This window comes from Haliaeetus leucocephalus, unplaced genomic scaffold, assembly GCF_000737465.1.
Source record: "Haliaeetus leucocephalus isolate CR32 unplaced genomic scaffold, Haliaeetus_leucocephalus-4.0 Scaffold93, whole genome shotgun sequence".
Classification (NCBI taxonomy): Eukaryota; Metazoa; Chordata; class Aves; order Accipitriformes; family Accipitridae; genus Haliaeetus; species Haliaeetus leucocephalus.
Window position 1 is genome coordinate 1,043,134 of NW_010972529.1, and position 24,843 is coordinate 1,067,976.

Below are 24,843 nucleotides of genomic sequence, written 5' to 3' on the forward strand. Positions count from 1 at the left end.
ATTGCAATTTCAGTTACATGGACTCTTTCAGGCTATAGCAGTCTACACAGTTCCTACGCCAATCCAGTAAGCGTTAGCGTGGCCTCTCCAAATTAACGCATTGGGAATGTATACCTTCTGCCCAACAGAATCAAGTCACCCTTTGTCGCTGGCCAGAAAATGACACCCTTCACAGGAGACCAGAGGCCGCAGCAGGAGGCGAGCTGTTACCCCCAGCGCCCCTGCACCTGCGGCACGCTCACCTTTGGGAGGAGGGCACTGCCCTCTCCCCTGTGCACGCAGGCCAGCAGAGGCAAGGAGCGCAGCAGGGCGCCAGGGCATGGGGCTGCAGAGTGTAAAGCCCCGGGGGCAGTCCAAACCGACAGGGGCCTCCAGCTCGCACGGCAGTCGTGGTCCCTAACCCAGGAGGCCAGAGGGCCCCTCCTTTGCCTTGCTCACAGGCGTGGCCAAAGGGGCTCGAGCTGCCAGCGGAGGCTGGCTGATGGCGAGCGGGATCCAAACCGGCGGATGAAAATGTGTGGCAGGAGAAATGCAGAGCAGGCAGCGTAGTCGTGGTGGCATCAGACACCGCTGAGCAGTAGAAGCAAACCCGAAAAAGCAGACTCCTGCTTGGCTTCTCATCCCTTAAAGTGCTTTTGGAGCTGCCATCAGACTAACTGTAGTTTTCAGGGCAAGGCTCTCCGTGCCTTCGGATCAGGGAAGGCATGCAGACAGCAGGTTTGATTTCAGAGATACAAACAAAGCCAAAACGGCATAATGGAAACTTGCCTGGCCACAAGTCAGGGCTCAAGGGACCAGAAACAGGAGGAGAGGTTACCTGTCTTCATCATTTTAGCATGTCTTCATAAGCAGCAGCCTGCTGCAGAGGTTGGAAAACCAGGTGGATATGAAAGCCAAACTGAATATGAAAAGATTTGTAGAGTGCTTCTTGCTTTCCCTTGCCTCCTAACCGTAGTTTTACGCACACACACACAGAAACACGCTTAGGGAGCATAAAATATCACATGTAAGTGGGACTTTTATCTTTTCTCTATCTTTGATATGCCAACAAGCCGGCATGTTTAGCACTGCATTGCTCTGTTTTTTTGCATTTGCTTTCTGTTTTTAAAGATATATAAATGGCAAGAAAAAGAAAGAGAGGCAAGAAAGTTCAAATAAATAGCAGGAGACTAGTATTTCAATATCTAGCTAATATCCTAAATTGATCTTTTACGGTGTAACAAATCAGTTCTTGTCTTAACATGTGGAGTACTACTTTATAACAAAAGATCCTAGTTTATGCCGAATTTTTTGTTTTCCATGTTAAGGCACATGCAGAGATCAGGCTGAATATTTCATGCATATATTTGTAGCTATATGAATTTGTAAAAAGAATGCACTGTTACTTGCCTGTTTTTTTTCCTAGATTTTTGACTGTGATTTCTGTTGCTCTGACTTTCCCTAGTTTCTTCACCTGACATTTTCCAGGATTGTCTGCTGGTCACATCACACAAGAGCTCTTGAATGAACAGTTCACCTGCTCTCCATACTTATTATGTTTGAACTTTTTTTTTAATTAAAGTGATGTTTTTCTAAACTATTTGTTTGTACATGGATAGCTCTAATAGGTCTTTACTTGGAGAGACAATGTTTTCCATTTCACTAGACTACATCATAGGGTAATTGCTGGGTTCACTTTTGCACAGGAAAACAATTTGCTACATAGCTTAAATCACCATTCTGTAGACCTGATTGTGCAATCATTTAAGCATGTGGGTATCTCCAGAAGCCTCCCTATTCCCATAACACTCGGTAGAGCAACAGAAATGTATAAAGCTATATATGTGTACAGGTATTAGCAAGATTGAGGTCTGTTAATTGTTCCTTCTACCTCTTAAACGGTCTTTTGCAGCTTTGATTATCCTCTGCAGAACTGTTTCAGGTTCAGAATTACTTTATCTTTATTCTTTTGATTTGTTTTTTAACTTGATCCTGTCACTGCAGTACTCCTTCAAGCTTCAGAACAAAAGTACTTTTGGGAGCAGAGGCCCTGTGGCAGGGAGCGCGGCTCTGCTTTCCTCCTGGCAGTTTGCCACAGAGCCGAGCTGAGGCAGAATATTCTTGCTTATTCAGTGCAATAGCTTCAGTAACAGCACCAGTGCATACCTAAGTCTCCCTATCGAGACCAGTCCATTCCCTTAGCACAGACAAACCTGTAGAGTTAAGCTAGAGTTAAGAGTAGGGCTTTCTTTTTTTTTTATTTTTTAAATAAGAGACTTCAATGCAAAGCATTTTCCTCAGAAGGTGCATTTATCCTAAGTGGCTCTTGCTGGTTTACACACACCCTGTCCTTTCTCTTGCTTTGGAAAGTTGTTCCACTTGATTGCTCAGTTTGCCTCTTTGAGTCAGTGGTGGCAGGGGAATTATAAAGGCAATGAAGGAGCAGCCAAGTCCCAGGTAGTGTGTGCCAGATTTAAGCTGATTTAAAGTTGTGCAGACTGACTCTGAAACTTTCTTTGCACAAGGGACAACGACTTTCAGAAAAAGTTGCGCTTTTTTTTTTTTTTTTGCCAGCAGTGTGCGCCTGGCTCAGGGAACCTGCTGAGGCGTGCTCACCTTGTTTCAAAGGCAGCATGGTCGGTGGTGCTTTGCAGATTGCTGGGCTGCTTGTTGGTGGTATTGGCATGATCGGGACGTTTGCTGTCACAGGCATGCCTCAGTGGAGGGTGTCTGCCTTCATCGAGAACAACATCATCGTGTTTGAGACCATTTGGGAAGGCCTGTGGATGCACTGCATCAGGCAAGCCAACATCAGGATGCAGTGCAAGGTCTACGACTCCGTGCTGGCCCTCTCGCCGGACCTGCAGGCATCCAGAGGGCTGATGTGTGCTGGGTCAGTGCTCTCGTTCCTCGCTTTCATGGTTGCCATTATTGGGATGAAGTGCATGCAGTGCGCGCAGAGCAGCTGGCAAGCCAAGGGCTATATTATTCTGGTGGCCGGGCTCCTGTTCATCCTCTCGGGTGCCGTTGAGCTCATTCCAGTCTGCTGGGTTGCCAGCACCATCATCCGTGACTTCTACAACCCCATGGTCAATGTTGCACAGAAAAGGGAGCTTGGAGAGGCCCTCTACCTGGGCTGGGTATCTGCCTTCTGCCTCATTGCTGCTGGAGCCATATTCTGTTGCTTTTGCCGCTGCTGCGAGAAAACCAGAAGCTATGGATATTCCACACCAACCCACTACCCCACTCACAGCCAGCATTTGTACAGGAAGACTGAAAGCTCGTACTCCAAAAGTCAGTACGTCTAGATGCCTCCTGCCTTCTCCTATTTTTGAAGCATTCAATTTGTCTGGATGGATTTCAGCTTCTGCACAAAAGGGCAGCTGGAAAGCTGCCTTTGCCTTCTGCCCTGTAACTGCTGCTGTTGGGGCTGCGTTTTGGAGCTGCAGTTAGCCTGAGTGGGCTCTGCTGTGGCTAATGCTGCAGCAAGGACAATTGTAATGCACAGAAAGGTGAATGTTTAATATTATTTTAACAGTAACTTGGAATAGCTTTTGGTTTGTGTGGCTCTGCTTTGGGTTGCATTTTATGTGTAAAACAGTAATAAAAGGCTTAAAGTTCCACTGTAATATGAAATTCTGGCCTGTTGCAAAAAAGTGGGGAGTTCGGTAGCTGGGTTTGGGGTTTTTTTCTTACCTGGGAAAGAGGCGATAACAGTGAATAAGGCTAAGACAATAATGGTTTAAAAGAACAGCATTCACTATGGGATTGTGTAGGTTTGTAAACTGTAGGTTTAATGGGAGGTTGCATGAAGAATTTATTCAGTAGAGGAAGGTAAGCTGAAATATCAGAAAAATATCCCCTATTTCAGAGAATAAACATAGTTCTATGTTCATCCTAAATATCATCTTTTTGGTGAAAGTTAATATTCCTTTTGTAATCCATATAGGTCAAACTCATTCACATTCTTCTTTTTTAGAAGCAGCAGTATTCCTTTGCAAACTCCTCGTGGCTTACAACCACGAGGTTTTGCAATATTTCACAGATCACAAACACTGTGTTAGTTACTTGCCGCAGGACTCTGTGATAATATATATTTTTAAATAAGAGTCTTTTGTACAATCAGGCTGATATTTTTGCTGAGACCCACTCACACCAGCATAGTTTATAGGCATAAAGAACATAAACAATGATAGTATATTCTCACAGTTCCCATTAAAACAAGCTAAACAATATTTTTAATAATAAGATCATGCACCCATGATAAGCAACAATGTAAAGAAACCAGTCTACTGAAAAATAAATAGTTCCATACAAATTAATCTAATAAATTACCCAAATTAATCAATAGTGGTAATATTTTAATAGAATTTTGTAACCAATGATTAAGTGGTAACTCCAGACCCACAGAAATCAATGGAATTTTGCCTTTGACTGAACTGGGAACACAATTCAATTTGTGGTTTAATGGAAAACAACATTCTTGTTCTAGACTTTGATTGACTTTTAAATATTTTATAGAAAGTTTATTATGTGATCTGTAGTTCTCCAGCAAATTCCTTGGACTATTACTAATTGAAAGTTCGGAAGGAAATTCTTCACTTCAGAAGATGCAACTCTGAACAAGCTAGAAGAAACCAAAATCTGCTCTGGAACTCTCTTCACAGTGTTTGTAAGATACATAGTAAGATGTGCTTGATTATGTAATTTTAATTTTCTTCCTTATTTTTAAGCAAATTATTTCTACATATGTATATGTGTAATGTGCATGACCTTTCTGTAATATAGCAGTATGTGGCTGTATTTCCCCTGTATTCCTTCATTAATGTTTATGCACCAGCTCAGTCTCTTTTTTGGGTGGAAGAGAGTGGAGGAGAAAACCTGTTGTTAGTGGCATTTTATGAATATCCTACACAGAATTCATAGCTAGACACCAGGTTTTATAACAGTGTCTATAATAAAGTCACCTGCCTAGTTCAACCCTCTAAAAGGCAGGTACAAGATATTACTCAGAAAACTACATGTATATGTACTAGTGCATTGTAGTTATCTCTGCTGTCAAAACACAGAGTGACTCATACAGTATTCTACAGGTCTGAGGCAAGCCCCAGTGAAAAGTGAGATAAGTCTGACATCTCTGAAAAAGCCTGTGTACATCGAACACTACAGCTACATTGGATAGTATTGTCTGTTCCTGGTAAAGCACACACTGATCTACTTGTACAAACAAAAGAAGATACAAGAAGACTATAAAAAATCTTCCAAAACTATCCACAGGACTAACAGGAACACAGATCCAATGGACTGTGAATGGGACCCTGAATTTTTTGAAAATGTCCCTTAGAGATCCTGTATATGCTGCAGACAGTTCACCTTATTGTAAGATATACATATTCCCGCTTAAGAGCCTCCCATGCACAGCCAGCCATTTCCTTTAATTGTATCTCACTCATATACTGTGGAACTGAAATGAAAGCTTCCATTTTAAACAGAACGGGGCTCCCCAGGTTTGTGCATTAAATAAACCCTGAGTCGTCTGAGCAGAGGGTCCCATCTAGGGGTGTATATCCAAGCACAAAACGACTGCCTGAAGCAATAAACTTTCAAATACTGTATCCTGTAATTTAGAACTAATTTTTGTGCTTACAGACAAGAGACATTATTTGGGAAATAAGCAGTATTGCCTCCATAAATGAAACCAAGGGTGTCTAGCTTGTTCCCCTTTGCCCTGCACTTTGAGTGCTTGTCTGCATTCCTGCAATGTAAAATGGATGTGGAGCCTTTCCAGGTCCACCTGGTGCCCTCTGTGCTGTGTAAATGAATAAACAACTGGCAGGTCAGAGGAGAGTAATGCTTGTTTAACTCAGATGAGTGAAGGTTCAAGATTTCTACCATTGCTCTGTTATTGAGCAACTGGGCTTTCATTTATAATGTGCCTCTTCTGAAATTCTCCCACTGCTGCTGCAACTGTTGTGGAGGTCTAGAGTGTAGAGCTGCCACTGGCATTACTAGGCACTGCTCTCATTAGAGCTAGACAGTGAGGTGGTAAACATATGGGTGGCAGCAGAGCCGCAGTTACAGGAGCTGATTTGTGCAGGCAAGGCAGAGCCATAACAGAGCCTGAGTGTGTGTGAGCTCCTGTTTTGCAATTTTATATGCGAATGAGTCATCTGACACATGAGGTTATCACACGTCTGCAAATCCAGTAAGGTCAGCTGCATATAATGGATTTGTCTGTGTTTTTAAGGTGCAGTCCTGAACAGGTGTTGTACTCCCCTGTGTTTTTGAATATACATGGTGCCTATATGTGAGAGTTTATCTGTAGGCTGCTTGCTTTCTGTTCAGCTCTCAAACATGACTGGTAAAGAATAATAGAAAATGGAGCAGGGACAGATTAGGAGAGGTCATATCTTGGGCCTCACAGCCAGGAAGGCTCATTACTGAAATACAAGAATGGCCTTACTGTGTCAGGCTGGAGATGTATGGAGATCTGCTGCTGCCACTGTCAGCGGCAGGTGCCTACAGAACGGCAGGAGACCAGGGCCAGTGGACAGTTGTGCTTGGAGGTACTGTCCCCACTTCCAGCATCCTGTCCTCAGGGTATCTTTGTGCTTAACAAATCAGCAGGCTTGTCGGTGATTTCAGCCCATCACCAAGGGTCATACTCTGACCCCACACAGTGGATATAGTGGGTTTGCTGAGCATAAGGCATGATGCCCATCTCTCCTTTCCTGCTGAGCTGGAAGAAGGGCAGTGCTGGGTAACTCCAGCCCTGTGAGGGTTCAGTACTTACAGTCCTGACACAGGCATGTCCACTACCCCAGTCTTGCCTTGCAGAGCAGGGTTGAGCCCCTGAACAGAGCCCCTCAACAAACACCCACCTCTGTTCTCCATTTCATATGCTTCTAGCCTTTGTACTTTGCCTGTGACTCTACCACAGATCAACCCCTAGGCAGCAAAGCAAGCTGAGCCTTTCTAACCTCACTGCCTCCCCACTCATCCCACTGCCCCGTGGAGCTGATGGCCACAATACTTTCCTGCAAAGTCTCAGCAAGGAATCATCACCTAAGGGATGTAGGCCATTGGCAGTCCTAAATATGTGTTGCTTGAGAAATTAGGAAAAGGCTGATGCCAACTAGTTTACCTGGGTACCGTCAAGAGTCCCATCAGCACCATCAGTTCCTTTCACTAGTGGGAGGTCATCCATGTAGGGCCAAAGAGGACAAATAGGAGAAGATACTGTGAGTGGAGTTCACTCCAGAAAAGGTGATATCCATTAACTACTCCCTTCGTCTTCTCAATGAACAAATACGCTAAAATTTTTCCTGAGAGATGTTTGTGCAATAAAATCTTCCAGGGGTGGCTACTCTGCAATGTCCTTAGCAATCTATCCCAGTACTTAATTATAATTTTCATTAAAAAAGGTTTTCACGAAGCTTAAACTAAATCTCCCACTGCAGGCTAAGGCTGCTCCACTATTTCTTGTCCCATCAGCAGCAGGCATAGAAAACAGGCTACTGCTTTCCTTTAAAGCAGAGAGCCTTTTCCATATTTCAAGACTGTTACATTCTGACCTCTTGAACCTCTCTTGCTTAGCTTAATCATCTCTAATTCTTTCCTCACTGGCATACTTGTTAAATTTCTTCCCGTACTTGTTTACCTCCTCTGGCTGTTTTTGGCTGCTCCACCTCTTTCTTTAAGTTTGATGCCCAAAACTGGAGAAAGAATCCCAGAGGAAGCCTCACCACTGCTGAATACAACCACCATCACACTGAATATACTTATTGCAGGTTGTCATAGCATGGGGTAAATGATTCACAAAACCAAGCAAATACCTTCTTTGAATATGTCAAACACATTGCATTTCTATCATTTCAGGTCTCAAGATCAAACTTTCCTGCACTGTGGGACTTAATCATTGACAGTACAATAACCAACGGGGTGTCTAATGCAAATTTCCTTGCTGCAGTTCCTCCTTTATTGCTAGATCTCTGAGGATACTAAGATGAGACCCCAGAGAAATCCTTGGCTCCAACAGTAGCAGAAATCAATGTCTGGAAATAGGAACATGATAGTTTCCTTCCAATATATCCTGTTGTTACTGTACTCACTCATAGATTCTGCATCCACATTACATTATTTTTACTCTTCTCCATCCCTTCAATGTCTCTGTTAATTTCCCACTGCTGTCTCAGATGCTTTAATAAGGTCCAAATGGATTAGAGTTTCTCAACTTTTATTTTCTATAAAATGTTACCAAACAAAAAACGAATCTGTTTTTGCTGTGTCCATGCTGCATTTTATTTAACCTTCCATTTACTTCTAGGTATTTATTCTTTTCTTCATAATGGATTTTAAATCATCTTATACTATTAGATTCTGACTAATGGGTTTCTAGTTGTGCACAGGGTTTTCCACCTCCCTTCTCATTCCCTTACTTTCATTGTTGTCCAGGCACACAGTATCACTCCCAATGTGATACATATGCTAACAGTCCTTGTTACCAGATTTGGAAGTGCACATGCTGAATTTCCTACAGTAGAAATTACTCTCGTTCTTCAGTTTGTACTCACAAAGATTTGGAGTTTTTTATCTACCTTGGATCAAGTCTTGTAATTCTGTCATGCTCTCCTTCTATATCCTTGTTGTTACTTAAATTCAAAGAAGAGGAGGGCTAACTACCTTTCTCAGACTCATACTCACAGCCTAGCATGCCTCTTCCCTTGCCGTTCTGTATTATTTGTATGCCTCTAGCACCTTTTATTATTCTATTTTTTGAAAAGCCTAATTTGGATTGACTTTTATTGAGCCTCATTTTCCCCTTAAATTTTCTGACCTCTTAGATGTATTTTCTTTGAAGGTTTGTTACCTTTTCTGTTCTTCTACAACATACCTTCTCTGTGGATTTATTAATCCAGTTGAGTATCAACCTACAAGTCTCTCCTTTCCTTCCCCATGGGACTCACATTCCAGACACTTCCTAAGGAATTTTTAAGCCTCATCCACATTCACATCCCTAAGCTGTTCAGTTTAATTAATAAAAAATAACATGATTAGGATCAGAGGAGTTGTTCTCCCTCAATTCTCCAGGCACTTTCACCTCATTGGCAATGGTCTTCTACAGAGATACAGATCCCCTTATCTTAATGATCCTTCACATACCATTTCCTGCCTCAGGATGTGAACCCTGTTCCATTCCAACCCAAAAGCATCAGATTTGCTGACTCTTTTCCCACCTCCATTTTATACTTGTTTTTAAGTCAGTTTGCACATATCAGACTGTTTTCTATCTTTTTTTCCTTTCCCTTCCCTAACATCCAGCCCATTAACTCCCACCACGTGGTTGGTAGAAATAGTTATTAGACATTCCTCCTTCTGAAGTATTGCACTCTGTGCTAAACTACACATTTCAGATCTGGAATGAAAGCATCTGCTGCTTGATCATGGACAAAGAAGTTCAAATTTTGAATGGCTACACAGTATGCTGCAATTAGGAACAGCACTGGATTGCCCCTGAGGGAAAGCAGTGTGCCCACACTGGTGAATCATTTGTGCCCTTGCAGGCTATGGGCTGTCACTGTGCAGAGACACATCAGCCCCCAAACTACAGTGACAGTGGTGCATCCTTGGGACTGCTATGATTCACGATGCTGGAGAGGGTGTTCTGAGAGCAAGTGACAAAAATTAATTGCTTCCTGCAAAATACTCCTGCTTTGGTCTCTGTGCCAGCACAAATCCAAAGTGATTTATGACTTCCAGGAAGAGGTTCTTTTGTGTAAGTGCAGGAACAGCTGGTTGGCTGGGCAGGGCTTCCCCTCTCCTCTGCATCTTCTCTCCCTCTGTTTGAAGGGGAACTGAGGTAAATCGGGAGATGAACTCCACCAGCTACACAGGCCCAATGGGCAGGGGCTATGCTGCTGCTTCCTAGGGGACACCCAGCTTGCCAGCTGGGGAAAGTCAGCCAGGGTGTCCCAGGGAAGAGGTGAATCCCAGTCCTAAGGAGAGAGGAGTAATGGAACATCCTGGCCAGAAGCACAGAGGTTTGATAAAGGACTCTGGATTTGGGTACAGAGAGAAAGGTGAGAGTCTGGGGGTAGAGGGTGACCCTGGTGTGTGCTGAGATGACAGGTTTAGGGGTGTCATTGAGGGTAGTGGTGGCGGACCTCACGCTGCTAGGGTTTATTCTGGAGTTGGAAATGAAGAGTGTAGTTAGTTACATTCAGGAGCTGGCGTTTGGGAGAGGATAAGAAGTGAGTGGGACAGGACTGGACAGGGAGGAGCCCAAATTATAACTGAGAAAGATGGGAAAAAACCCTCTTCTTCAAAGTTCGAGACTTACTTCTTTAGTTACCTGCACTGCCTGGTTACTGGAAAGCTAGTTCAAGGGTGTATTGTTATGCTGTGCTCCAAAAGCAATCTTTCTTGGGATTCTGAGCCTAAGAACTTGTTTCTAACAGTATCAGGTAGTCTAATAAAAGCTATTACCTCCTTCTACAAACCTTGTCTCTCATCTATCTTTAGGCCACCACTGCCACAATATACCTTCTCCTCTTTTATTCCATCATAGTAAATCATGTAAATAAAGGAGTTCCCCTGTGCTTCATCCAGTAATAGCCTAACAGCATACCCTGCTGCTAACTCTTATGAAAACAATCAATACTGCCTTGGGAATTTGCCACTGTTACACTTCCAACAGCTTAATGTGAGCTGCACAATCAAATTCCCCCAAGTATTTTCTAAAGGAATGCTTTGAGGTCCTGTCATTAAACAGCAAAGTAAGATAGCATATTTTCTGGCAGGTTCTATTTCTGTCAGGATGGCTACTCCCTGTGCACAAGGTATTGAGGTGACAAATACCTTGTAAAAGCCTGAAGCAGTTTAGATGGATTAAATACTCAAAGGAGTATTTAATATTTTATTACTGTAGAGTTTTATTACACTAAACTCGAGTTCATTCACAGTGTCCAGGAGACAGGCTTCCTCAGACATGGAATATCATTAAGAGTTTGGCAGTTTTGTCAGGCTGAGAATTTCAGGCATGCTGAGGAAGAAGGTGGAAGATAAATATTAGTTCTTTTCAATTCAACTGTCAGTCATGGGTTGCCTCAAAGCTAGAGTTAGAGGTCAGCACCCAAGTACAGTGCCTATCATGTGGCTGGGGGAAATCCTTCTCTAAGCTACACTGAGCAGATGTTCCTCTCATTCCAAAATGTGCCACACTTGAAGAGAGGGGGAAGGAGATGTGCCTTCATCTTTTAACATATGTGCAGGCAGCAGTATTAAAGTTAGCACAAATAAAAAGGCCTCTCTTGGCTTCAGTCCATTTTCTCCTGAATTAAAACAGAATCAAAGTAACCTTTTGCTTCACCAATAGGCTCAAAATACAGTAGTCAATCAAAATACCATAGAAAGTAATGGAACCATTAACTCAACTTCATTGACCAGACCTTGTAAATAAAGTGGTTACCCCAGCATGTAATGAATGGACTAGTGGAAGCCACAAGTAGGGAGGAACTGATGCCATTCACACGTGTTTCCAAAACAAATGATCTGCAGACAATCCTAACCCTATCTGTTGTACGCTTAAAGCAAATTTTACGTGTAGAGAATGATCTAGGTCTACCTAGGTCCCCAGAGCCTCTGCCCAAGGGGACAGTATATAGAGTGACTGCAGAGCCACAGCCTGCTGCACTCCACATTGCCAGGCTTTGCAGGTGGTTAGGCAGCTTTGCAGCCTTACCGGAAAACTGCAGCCTCTGGGACATTAAGAGACTTAACTGTAACTCTTAGTAATCAGTAATCTAAAGTGTGCTTTTGATAAATCTGCATATTTGCCTGTTCCAAAAATGTTACAGAACCTTAAATTTAACTCATTATCCTGTAGCATAACTAGCCTACCTATTCTCAACGAGAGCTCATAATGAACTATGTACATTTTAGTTGTACGTTTGTACAAGATTAAAGTCTATTTGTCTATATACAGGTGCATGTATATGTATAAGGACTCTAAAATTCCATGTACATAGAAGATATACAAAAAGGAATGAAACCTGCTTTCTGGGAGGCAATTAAGTCCTTACATTATTGATGCCTGTAATTAATTAAGCACTGGGGATCATTGACAGGTTCTGTTAATCATATGGACTGGAGATGCTCTACTTCCCCCTTTTCAAGGGGCATCAACTTTTTAAAAGCTAGGTGGGGAACAGAAGATAATGCCCTAGGAAAAGATTCAAATGAACATCCTGATTTGAAGGGAAGAGAAAATGTAAATCTGAACAGAGATCAAGGTAAAGATTAGGTGTAATATGGTGCTTCTTCAGTTGCTGATTTTCCTCTTTGAAGGCAAATTTTGGGGTGGACATCTTTGCATAACAACTGGTATTCTCATCTTGAGGCAGGTAATCATCCAAATAGCATAACAGATGGATGATACACAGAATGAGGTGACTTCTAAAGTCTAGTCAGGTGTAAATTTGATTTTCCTTTTATTTCTTCTCACCTGACACTAAAGCCATTGTATCTGCTATGCCCACCATATAAGCATGTATTTAATTTCTACTTTAAGAGCTGTCTGATGTTGAGTGATTTTGAAGTAACTCAGTCAACTAAGCATTTCTTTCTGAGAGGTGAAGTGAGCATTTAAATGGAAGTAGAGTTCTCGAGGGTATACAAGGGCATAAGAGCTCCCTCCAGGCTGATTCAAGCATAGGAGTTTTCTGCCAAAGATAATTCTTCCAGTGATTAGCAAAGCCAGGGGTTCATTGGCATTTAAGAGGTTGATGAGATTTTCCAGTCCTCATGAGTTTCCAAGATGCTGGTAGTGTTTCTTGATTTATTTTTTTTTCCAGCCTGTGTCCTGTAGCTCATTTTTATTTCTGAAATTTATCTTCAAATTTCAAAACTGCCATTTATTGGTTTTCCTTTCCTGCTTCCTTCCCCTCAGGTTTCAATAACAAGAACCATCCTGCCAGTGGACAGGACATGCAGCAGTGTAGCCTGGATGTTCCTCTCTTACACCTACATCTACACTGGATGTCACTCACCATAGGTACTACTTCCAATTACAGATCAAAAAACCACTCAACCATTTAGCACTCTCTGGATCTATTGCTACACAATCAGCATATGATGCATTTTAATAGTATTTCTGCGAGCAGTTAATCTTCTATACAAACTTTGCCCTGGCTGTCACAGAGAGTAATTTTATGCATGACCTCAATGGCTGACCCTCCCAGAGTCACGTAAAGAAAAATTATTTCAGGACAATCCTGCTAGATAAGGTAGTCAGACAAACAGATTCAGGGCATTAGGCATGGTCTGTTCTCCAGCTGTGTATACCGTCAAAAGCTGGCTGCCTGAAAATGTTGCACAAAGAGTTTTTCTGTTGAAAAAATGACTTTTAAATGCTAGTTTTGAGAGGGCTTTGCCATAATAAGTTGATTTCTTTTTTGAAGTTAAAATAACAAATCAAAAACCAGTTTTGAGAATTCAGAGGTAAAAAAGTCCTACAAGATGAATGGAGACTGTACTCAAGTTAAATAGTACAGGTCTTGTGTGCAGTCTTCTTCTAAGGGAACAGTCTCCTGCCAGAGAAAGGAGTTTCTTTTAGGCAGGTAACCATCTATGACTTCTGATTTCATCTCTACACCTCCTTCTTTGTGGCATCTAGCAAAGTGCCTTAACTTTTCAGCATCATGGCATTCTTTTTTTATGTCTGCAGAAGAGTGATGTAATATTCATCTCTCTCTAAGAACAAATCTGATAATGTATTTAGTTTCTAAAGGTTACATTTCACATCTTAGCTGAAGACATTTTTTCTCTCCAGATTCCTGCTGGCAGGCTTGAAGGCAAAAATGAATTGCTCAGATCCCTTGGGAGTATTTTCCGCATGGACATGTAACATTATACTATATATCTTGTATTATCTGGCACTCCTTCCTTGCAGTTAGTAACTCTAGGAAGGAAGGGATTTTGTGGGTTGTGAGTGGTTTAGATGGGCAATTCACTTTTCATGGGTTTTAGCGTTTACTTTGAATATGTTGTGTAGGTACCTAAGGCTGTAACTAAATTAATACCATCAAAGGCAATGTCTGATATTTCCAAACACACAGAGCCCACAACACTACAACCCACAAGTGATTGAAGAATACATCTTTCTTTGACAGCACTTCTAGAGGTCTTCATCGTCTTTAGTGGGCCAAAGTTGTTTTTTTTTACTAGCCCCATTGGTTCAAAGAGCTGGAGTAACCAGAAACGCATCGATTTCAACAACACCCATGAGTTGTCATCATATACTATTATCTCAAGGTAGGGAGAAGAAAGTAAAAAAAGCATAGTGCAGCAGTTATTCCTAACTTGCTCAAGGCAAATCAGACTTTGGCATGCTTTTTTGTCCGGGCTTGTAGCTATCTGTGCAGGCTGAGATACGTGCTTGTGGGAGGGATCTCTGACTTCTTTCAAGGTGCATTGTACGCTGAAAGAAAAGCTTATCCTTTTCATATTAGACAATTACCCCCAAACCCTCCTAATGTTACCGGGAGAAGATTATTAATATGGAACATAATGACAACACTACCCTTCTAATGGGGAGAGAGTCTCATAGAGGATTATTTCCTAACAGTGACCTCACTTGCGGATTCAAAAGCAGGAGCTGTGAAACTCTGCCAGCTATTTTCTTTGTCGTCCTTGTGAATTATGCAGCTGGTAGAGTAAAGCTTTGATGTTGATTGGAATACTTGACTTTCCTGTACCTGTCTAATATCATGATTATACTTTTGTATTTGATCAAAATGAGGAATCAACATTAAAGAGCTACACCAAGTACCTCCTAGCTTGATTTAAAAAAAAATATCAGATGTTTTCCCAGGGCTGTAGCACTTAGAAAGTAAGTCCCACTCCAAGTCCAAGTTTAGCTTTTGTCATAAGAACAACTGTAATAACGTATTTTATATAATATTTTAACAGATAGAAGTGCAGATTTTCTGTACTAGATTTCAACATAGCTGCGATCTTGTAGTTAAGAAGTTATTAGCCCTGCAATTAGGTACCTTTAATTGAATCCCTGACACTTACTTAATTATAGCATGACTACAGACAGACTATGAGAAGCAGTAAAATCAACTATGACACACACCTCCTAGTTTCCCATTGGCTGGAAACTTGTTAGGCTTGATGGGTAGGCGCTGTAGTCAGAGAGGATTTCAAAGCAAATAAATAGCAAGTCCTTCTAGCCAGTCAGAAATGGATTTCCACCTGTCTGAACCTCAGGCTGGAGTGAGCTGCTTTTAAAAAAAAAACCCAACAACTTGCTGTATGAGGAAACTACTGGAGAAAATATTCCCTCTCATACTTTATATTTCTTCTATGAAAAAGTGATTTTGGAAGACTTTCTAGGCCACCTTGCTTGAGGTGTCTTTTTCAGAAGAAGCATGGCTTGCTGTGTGTTACAAATCACTGGTCTAATATTTGGAGGTGTTGGCATGGTCGGGACTTTGGCAGCCACAGTTATGCCGCAGTGGAGAGTTTCTGCCTACATTGATGGCAACATCGTGGTGTTTGAGACCATCTGGGAAGGACTGTGGATGGACTGCATCAGTCAGCTGGGCATCAGGCTGCAGTGCAAATTCTACGACTCTGTCCTGGCTCTCCCCCCACCCTTGGAGGCGTTCAGAGCCCTCATGTGCATTGCAGTGGTCCTGTCAATCATTTCCTTTTTGATGGCCATTGTTGGTGTGAAGTACACTCACAGGACCAAGGAGGATGCCCAGGGCATCAGTATCTTTATACTGGCAGCTGGAGTTGCCTTTCTCCTGACGGGCATCCTCGTTCTCATCCCTGTGTCCTGGACTGGAGGTAGCATCATTCACGACTTCTATGATCCAAAAGTTCCTGTGCCACTGAAACGAGAGCTAGGAGCTGCTCTCTATGTAGGCTGGGTGAGCACTGCACTTCTCATCGTTGCAGGAGCAATGTACTGTAGCTTCTGGTGCTGGGCTGATACATCCTCAAAATCCAGGTATCCGTCACTTTCCTGTCACAGGTTGCACAAACCTGACTTTGCAGGAGGGCCGTCCCTAAGTGTGCATGCCTATGTGTAGTTGCTACATGTGATCTTTCTGCTTAGCATGTCGATATGTTCCGATTGACTTCAGTGTCTAATTAAACTCTGCATCTGTAATGGAGGAACAGTTTTGTTCATTTGCTATTTACTATTGACATACATATCTGCTTTCTAACATGCTTACAGGAAATGTTATTATGTGGGCATTATGTTTGAGCACAGTCAGAAGAAAAATCTCACCATTTTACAGGAATGAAGAATGGTATAGGAACAGCAGCAGCCAAGAGTCTCTCAGAGAAGATGAACAGCACATGGTTTGGCTGGAAGGCAGCTGCTGTGCAATAGCACCATTGCCCTCCCCTAACCCATGGTGTGCAAAGAGAGCAGGGCATTTTACTCTAAGGTAAAATCTTCATAAGGACTGCTCTAGGACAGTGGTGAGAAGCATGGAGTTGGCAGCATGGCTGAAGCAGCTGCTGAATGGAGAAACCCCCAGCACTCTGACTTCCAATATTGGCACACAAATGTTCATGCTCTCCCATCAGAGGCCTCTATGATTGACTATGGATTTCACTGATGCTTGTGGAATTGGTGTATCCTTCTTACCTCTTCTGCAGGGCACAGAATCCAGCTCATGGAATAATAAAATTTTTAATCACTTCACCAGACTTTGTATTACATTTCCGTTGCTTGCTACCTCTCATTTTTTATGACTTCTCCTGTTTTACAGGTAGCACCTCCTCTTGTATGAAATTCAGGACAGACCATCTGTCTTTATGCACTTTAAAGCACCGTGCTAATGTAAACTATAAGTAAACAAGCCAGGCAATGTAAATATGTAATCCCCACTTGCCCGTTGGAGGATCAAGAGTTCCTGCCTACATCTTCCATCACACCCACAAAAGCCAAGCCCTGATGTTGTTCTGACTGTTTTGTGTTCACAAGATTTATTTGAAAATGTAGACTGAGCAGCCTTATGCCTGTCTGTCCTTTGTGCAGAATTCAACAGTATTTCCAGCTGTGCATTTTTTTTTCACGGCTGAAAACTTGGAACTTGCTTTTGACAGTGTCCGTGTCACAACATTGACCAGTCCAAAACATTCTTTCCAGTTCTTTACACAGTAGTAATGGATAGTGTAATTTCATTGATAATTTCGTGACACAGGTACTCAGTTTGATCCTTTTCTGTGTCTGCGACTGGTATCTGAAAAAACAGGGTGTAATGACTTTTTGCGTTGAGCAGAACAATGCCTCTATGTATTCATTTGACTGTTCAATCTGAAGCAGAACATGGAAAGCTGCATTTAATTAAACAAGCCTTTTATTGACTTCAGATGAACCTAAACAAAACAGTGCCGTTGAACACAGGTATTCATTGCATATATTAACTAATGTGCATTTATTTACATTTAAGAGAACCAGCTCAGATCTTTTAGTGGGAATTTTCTAGTCACCAGAAAACAGGTTTAATGCATCCTGCTCATCACTTGAGCAGTCAAATCAGCACTTATTAATTCCAGATGAGCCTTTAAGAGAACATTTGTAAGTAGGTTTTCTAGTACTAAAACATATTTTTTATGTTGTCTTATAGCTGCCAATGTCTGTCACAGCAGCTGTCATTGGGTCAGACAACTCATTTCACTGGAGTCATTCTGTTGACTTTGGTAATAATTTATACTACCATGAGGACCTTCACCTATTATTTTATTGTATTTATGTCCTATAATACATATTTTGTTTAATAAGGAACTATTTGGTGAGTAAGCTAGAATTGCATTTTTGGGGTTTATTCAGATATGACATTTGTGATTAACAAAGCAGAGGATGAAGACATTTGCAATGCAAATATGATACATATTTATATGTAGGTAATGGATTTAAATGATGATGTATTCAGTGTAATGCAACTTTATGCAGATGTAAGTGCTGAAGAAGTAAGTGCAATTTTCTATAACATTAATTAAAGGATCCTGAAAGCTTTCAATATCAGTGGTTTCATCTAGAAATCAGATTTGAACTGGCTGTGCCATTTACACTAGTAACTTTATTTTCAAAGAGTTAAAAGATAAAACTGCTTTATTTGAGCATTTAACATTCATTTGAAAGAAAACCTAAGCTCTTTACATCTAACATTAACACCTGATGGCTGCATATTGCTCCATTTCTCTCTTTTACCAGTTGATCAAAAGATGAGGTAAAACAAAATCTCTAAGCTCAGACAACCTTGTGCTTGCATGTGGGTTTGGAATCTGACCTTGATTCCAAGTGTACAGCTAGGCTGGGCTGCTGTTTGGATGTCTGGGGTTTTACTGACACAAACGGCAATTTCTGGTGATGTGATTTAGCACTTATAGACTCACCCAAATATGTTTAAGAGTCTGTGACATTAAAATTTCTGAATTTGATGCAGGAACAAATTTCTCATAAGAAGCTAATCTGCAAGAGGTGTAACACAGTGATTAACCTTCTCCCTTTGAACAGAACAGAAATTCCCTTATTGTGGATTCTGATGGGGGAAACCCCATAAAGATGATTACTAGACATTTTACCTCTGTATGCAAGGAATGCCGAGTAAACTGTATGGGTACATTTGCATCTGCTAAGGGAGACAGGTTTTTTTCTTCCTCCTTTTCCCCTATTCAAAACCTGTGGTGCTCAGAACTGACTAGTTGGGAGCTGCAGTTTGGAGGTATGAGTAAGAAAAGGAAGTTTTAAGGGCTTTAAAGAAAAACTGCGGTTGAGCTTTGAAATTAAACTGCTGCTGTTCATGAGTTTTCTGAGGGTAACAGGAAGAGCTTGGCTTGAGGGGAGTGATGGAGGAGCTTGCACAGATCTCTAGTGCCCAAGTCTGCACCTTCTACCCTCCGTCTGCTGCTCCAGGAGACCTCCTGCCCCTTCTGGGTTATATCCAGCCAGACCCCATCTCAGGTAACCCCAAGTGTCTAAGGTGACTCTTGAAGTTTATTTAGGTGGCTGAACATGTCCTTCTCAAGTGAGATAGGTGAGGAGAGGATGCTCAGGAACACGTGTAATGAGGCAAAGACATTAGGGAAAGGGCCACCTCTTCACTCCAGGGCACAGGAGGGCTGTGGAAACAGAGCATTGGTTACACACTACATGATGGAGGACCAAGAGGAAGCAGGGTGTGAATAATCGCTATTGACCAGACTTTTATCTCAGAAGAAAAGGCCTAGCATGTGGGTGTCATTTGATGTGCGTGGGCCAGGGATTATTAAAATGTCGTGTCAGGTTTTTGTGTACTGAAGCTCTGCTTTCATTGAGGAGTGGAGGCGGTAAACTTGCTTTAGTGATGTTATGTTCACATTAAACTTCAGGCCTGCTGTATTTGTTAATAACAGCTGATTAAATATTATGGTTAAATATCTAGTTTAATATCCTGATGCTATCATATACTTTAATATTTTGTGATTGCAGGACAAAATTACTTTGGAAATAAATGTGAATAGCTGATATTCTGCTATGTATTTGAAATAAATGTATGAACCCTTCAGGTTTTTTTTTTACCATTGTATCACTGTTTCTTTTTTATACTAAAGTGAATGAGTGTATTTCCCCATTGCCAGGGAAAGACAGCTTCAGTATTTTTATAATGTCCTTTTCTGATTCAGTCTTGGTTTTTACATTATGCTTTGGGTTTTGCTAGATAATAAACAAAGTGGGTCTGATTCCGTGGGAAACAAAATACACAAAACTGATTTAGTGCTGACTACCAAGTCTTGCTTATAAGAAGTTTCCTGAAGCAAATTGATATTTCAAAAGCTGGTCCCAAAATGTATATTCATCTCTGAGATGAAAAGAAAAGATTCTGAAGCAAATAATCCACCACTAAGATGCAGCCAACGGAATATATTTATGCCAAAAATGACAGCTTAGCAAAATATTTCATTATAACAAAAACATGAATCAGACAGGTTTTGAGACAAATAAATACATGCAGTCATCAGTCCTGATATGCAGAGACAATGATCTGTGTGAAGGACATTAAGACTAAATGAGTTTATGTTAAAAAAATATTACAACTCTCCTGAAAATCAGTGTGAGGACTCACCAAGTCAGAAATGGGAGCTTGATTGTGTCCTTCTGATTGACGGTAACCACCCTTTTGGAAAAAGCACAAGAGATCTTTTCAGGGAAGTCCTACGTCATCTTTGAAAACTGGGACAGAGCTAACCCACCAAATAAACAATTCCTTTCCTTTGTATCTGCTATGGAAATGCTCTCTGACTTACTTACACGCTTTGCTGATTTAAGTCTCAGAGTCTAAGACTAACTTGACATTTTATGGCTACTTGAAGAAACAAAGAGCAAAAGAAAACAAGAAATACCCTGATAAGGGTAGGACATTTTCAGCTGAAAAGGTCTGTGTCAGTGCTTCTTGTGTTCAGTTGCCACTCGCAGAAAATGTTCCAGCTGTCAATGAAGACAAACAAAAGTTATTCAAAAGCACAAAGATTTTGTTTTTAGCAACATCAAGGAACAGAACCGGCTAGGGAAAGGGTTGTGACAGCGGTATTAACAAGCCATGTACACCTGCAGAGTCAGTATCAGAGAGTTTGTTCAATTCTGGGGATCAGAATGGATTGAAGCCAGTGTGTCCTCAGTGACAATACAACCAATTGCATAATTTTTAAAACAATTAAAGGAAAAAGAGAAAATACTATATTGAACTCAGCTGTTTGTACCAGAAGAAAAGCAGAACACAAAAGGTTACCTGAGATTCTCATCCCTACACTTCCAGCCCTTTAAAAATGAAAGTGAGCTAATTTTACCATTAGACTTTTTATTCCTTTATCTAGTCATTTGCCTGTCCCTCCAAAAACGCTTCTCACTTGAATGTGTCATCACCTGAGCAGTGTGAAATTTTGAGGCATTATAGGAAAGTAAACTTTACTGTGCTTTAACTTTCTGTTGCCAGCCAGTTCAAGCAGTGAGCCCAATGGTGTGCGTGTGCTGATGCAGAGACTCTGTATCAAAGTGACACTGCTCTTCAAAGTGCCTCCTTCATGTGGGCCTTACAAACCAGAGCAAATCTTGCTGGTAAGATGAGTTTTAAGAAGAGGTGTCATTTTAATCAAGGATTGTGGATCTGTCTGTTATCCAGGAGCACTCACTGCTCGAGTTGTAATGATTGCTGCAGTGACAAGGGAAGCAAAGCTAGAGAATCTGGATGCAGCTCTCTGCTCTGAGGAGGGAACTGACAGAATTGCCCCAAGATGTTTGAACTACTTATCATTCATCCTAATGCATGTACACTTCCCTTGCCCCAATAATTTCCAAGCAAACACTACCTGTGTATCAATCACTAAAGATGAATTTATCATGCAGTTCCCTTTATCATCCCCCTTTTTTTGTTTAAACATCGCTCCTATTTAAACAACAACAACAACAAAAGAGCTTACAGCAATTTAACTGACAAATCCAACACCTTTGTGCAAAAAACACACTTCAAAAATAGAAACCACAAACCCATCAAGTTCTGTTCCCTGCATCAGCATCAGTCAAACTGAATAATACATTAAGGTTGCTAAATCTCTCTTGCCCACTTCTGCTATGGACCTTAATCTGTGGTCTTTGTCTCAGTTACCGTGAAGTAGTCCCTGATTGCCAAATGACAAAGATGATGAGTACATTAGCATTTCAGCTTCTGTCTGGTGGATGAGTGACTGACAGAATGATAAGCAATGTTTATTCATTCAGAGTTTCCACTGTAATGCCAGATGGTGCTGGGAGATAGAAAATAATCTCTAGACCCCAACAAACATTGCCTCACATACTGTCACATTCATTCTGAATTTAGCAAAAATTGGCAACATAAACTCCACATGTTGAAGAAAAGTATATTGTTAGCTAAGTACTTTTTGTGAGGCCCAGTTTCACAGGTTAGTCTGAGTCCTGGTCCCTCACTGGCACATCCAAAATGCTGACCGCAAGCTCTTCTTACACCAACCTGGTGGCTGCTGCAGCCACACAATGGGAGATGCAGGGAAGACCAACGCTGGTGCTAGAGCTCCTGCCTGCAGCCCCAGGACAGAGGACACACAACGGCAGATTGCCTTTACAGGGGTGTAAAGGAAGACCATGCTCCTTCCCTCATCTGAACGTGCCCTTGTGGTGGGTTGGGTTGACCTTTGGCAGGCTGCCGGATGCCCACCCAGATGCTCTCTCACTTCCCCTCCTCACACTCTTCCCCTGCTCCAGCGTGGTCTCTCCAGGGGCTGCAGGGGATCCCTGCTGGGGTGACTGGAGCACCCCCTTCCCCTCCTCCCCCTCTCCCCTTGGTGCCTGCAGGGCTGTTTCTCACACTTTTCCCCTCACAGCCGGGCAGTGTTTTGCCCTTTCTTACACAGGCTTTCCCCACAGCTGTGCCCTGCGGGGGGTCGGTCGGAGCCGGCTGGAACCGGCTGTGTCCGGCTCGGGGCAGCCCCGGCCTCTCCTCACAGAGGCCGCCCTGCAGCCCCCCGCCAGAGCATGGGCACCTACAGCCAGTACAGCCCCACTGAAAGTTTCCTCCTGGGGTGCAGCGGTGAAGGGTGGCTGCGGGGCCATCAGGGCAGTGTGGTGCCCTCCCTCCCTCCCAGACCTCATCCCACAGCCTCTGGTGAGGTAAGCCGCTCTGGGCCGGTGATGGTGACTGGGGTTGGCCGCAGCCCGGCCATCACCAGGTGCCACTTGGCCCCAGGCCTGGCTGGGATGACAGCCCTCAGGGTGAGGGCAGCACTGGAGGGAGACAAGGCCGCAGCAGGTTGTGTGGCAGCACCATGTCAGAGCTGCCTGTGGGCACTGGCAGCCAGACCCTGGGGGGAGTGGAAGAGGTTGCCTCTTGGTGCACTGTCCAGACGTTTCCCGTCAGTAACGGTCTAACCCAGGTGCCTCATGTTTGGGCCTGAAGACCTCCTGGAGTCCTCCTGCCCTCTGGCTCAGCCACAGCTGACCAGGATGGGAGCAGTGAGTGGGATGGAGAGGTGCGCTGCTCCGCACAGCACCAGGTGGAAAGCTCTGATGAGATGACCAGCTCACGCCATGGATGCACACAGCTGCCTCTCACACTCTGTCCCTTCTGTCTGCAGCAGAGGGACTGCATGGGTTTCCAGATGTCCGTGCTGCTGCGCTGGGACATGCCTTCTTTCCAACAGTGTTTGCCCCCACTTTCCAAGTCTACTTTTGTGCATGTTTCTTCAAGCAGGAAAATGCAGTGATTATCAAAGTAATTATCAAGAAATGGAGTTTGTGGAGTAAGCAACTCAATTTGCCAAGGGATGTGTACAAGGCGATGAAGTGTTGGCTAACAGAGGCAACAAAAAGCACTGACCTGTCTCCAAGCAGAGCAGCAGTGACTTCCTCTCCCTGGGCTCACCGCACCCATTTCCTGGTTTTTGTGGTTTGTGTGCCACCCAGAAAGCTGTTTGACACCCCACAGTTTGGAAACACTCCACTGCCAAGAGCTAATTACATACTAATCTTTTTTTGAGTGGTGCCCATGACAAATTATCTTTCAATAGAGACTGAGCATTCCCATGTAATGCACTGTTCATAAATCTGTGGTTCACCTGGCCTTATGGTACAAGCATGTCATTTCAGACCAATACCATTTCACACGGAGAACCAAAACACCCTTGAAGCCTTTCAGGGTCAAACAAAGGTAAGGGATGAAAGACTTTGGAGATAAATGTCCAAGTTGTTTTAGTACACTCATGAGTTAGGAGTGAGGGTACAGTTCAAAGTTTATTGAAGCCAATAGAAAGGTTCTTGTTATGACCCATAGATCTTTTAATCATCAGGCATATTAGCATCAGTTATAGTTACTCAGGATCAGCTGTCAGTGGTCCTGGAGATGCTTGTTCAGTTGCTCAGAGTTTCATATAGGGATGGATAACATCCTGCAACTGCCTGCTGAAATTCGTTGTTGGGTGTTCTTTCTCCTTTGGTATTTCTGGAACAACCATCCCAACTCCTCATGTATGCAAATTCACCTCCATGCATGCGCACACACACACAGAGCGGTAGAGACATGATGGCCATATACACTGAAATTATTTTCCATAATTTAAAAAGTGTTTCCAGGTTACACAATCTGTATATCATTGGTAGACTAAATGTTGCTAAACATGGAGATTTTCCAAAGATTAAAAGGACATACTCAAGTACAGTTTACTCACTGTGTATTTACTTCCCTAATTAGCATCTGAAATTCCACCACTCCCTTTGAGATGCATTTCAGGATTTTTTAATTATGTTGTCCTGTCAGTGGGAGTTAATGAATCCAGGTTTCATCCAGGTTGGCTTACTATTCCCCTAACAGCAGCTTGCACTGTGGGGCAGATTGAAATTGACTGACAGATACTAGAGTTACTGGGGGAGCGGACAGACAGACAGAATAACTGCAGAAGACTAATTTTCATGAGAAGGAGAGATGAAAATGTATTTTTAATGAGGTTTGACACTACCATATTTTCCTACGTTATTTATGTGGTATAATACATAGTTCCTAGCACTTCTATGAGAATAGTCCTAGTCAGTTAACTTCAACCTCCAAACCAACAGACAACAAAAAATAATCTTTTTCACAGGATCTAGATTAGTAATGGTTATTAGTGTGGTCTTTTCCTTTTCTAAATGATTTAACAAGAATGGATTCTTTTTTAATGCCAGAGTATTGTAGAAATCTTTTCAACAACATGATGTAAAACTCTTACATCTAAGGTTTTTTATCTTCCTATCACATTTTAAATAATATGTAAGTGTATTTATTATTAAATTTTCATTTTACATTGTGTGCCTGT

At 42.3% G+C, this 24,843-nt stretch overlaps 3 protein-coding genes across 3 annotated transcripts in view; all 3 read left to right on the forward strand.

Annotated features, from left to right (window-relative positions):
* Window positions 1-2,612: 2,612 nt before the first annotated feature.
* Window positions 2,613-3,287, forward strand: LOC104842745 (claudin-8-like). The gene has a single exon (XM_010585278.1). It carries the CDS (start codon window positions 2,613-2,615, stop codon window positions 3,285-3,287), a length of 675 nt encoding a protein of 224 aa, XP_010583580.1.
* Window positions 3,288-15,410: 12,123 nt separating this feature from the next.
* On the forward strand, window positions 15,411-16,079 carry LOC104842765 (claudin-8-like). The gene has a single exon (XM_010585331.1). It carries the CDS (start codon window positions 15,411-15,413, stop codon window positions 16,077-16,079), a length of 669 nt encoding a protein of 222 aa, XP_010583633.1.
* A 2,776-nt stretch (window positions 16,080-18,855) lies between these two features.
* The window catches only part of GRIK1 (glutamate receptor, ionotropic, kainate 1), a 245,730-nt gene continuing 239,742 nt past the window's right edge, over window positions 18,856-24,843 (forward strand). Inside the window, exon 1 of the mRNA XM_010585332.1 lies at window positions 18,856-18,970. Coding sequence (XP_010583634.1) covers window positions 18,856-18,970 — 115 coding nt within the window. The remainder of the gene's footprint in view (window positions 18,971-24,843) is intronic.

Excerpts from the sequence above, each read along its gene's own strand:
- LOC104842745 (XM_010585278.1), top strand. The coding sequence starts at position 2,613 with ATGGTCGGTGGTGCTTTGCAGATTGCTGGGCTGCTTGTTGGTGGTATT.
- LOC104842765 (XM_010585331.1), top strand. The coding sequence starts at position 15,411 with ATGGCTTGCTGTGTGTTACAAATCACTGGTCTAATATTTGGAGGTGTT.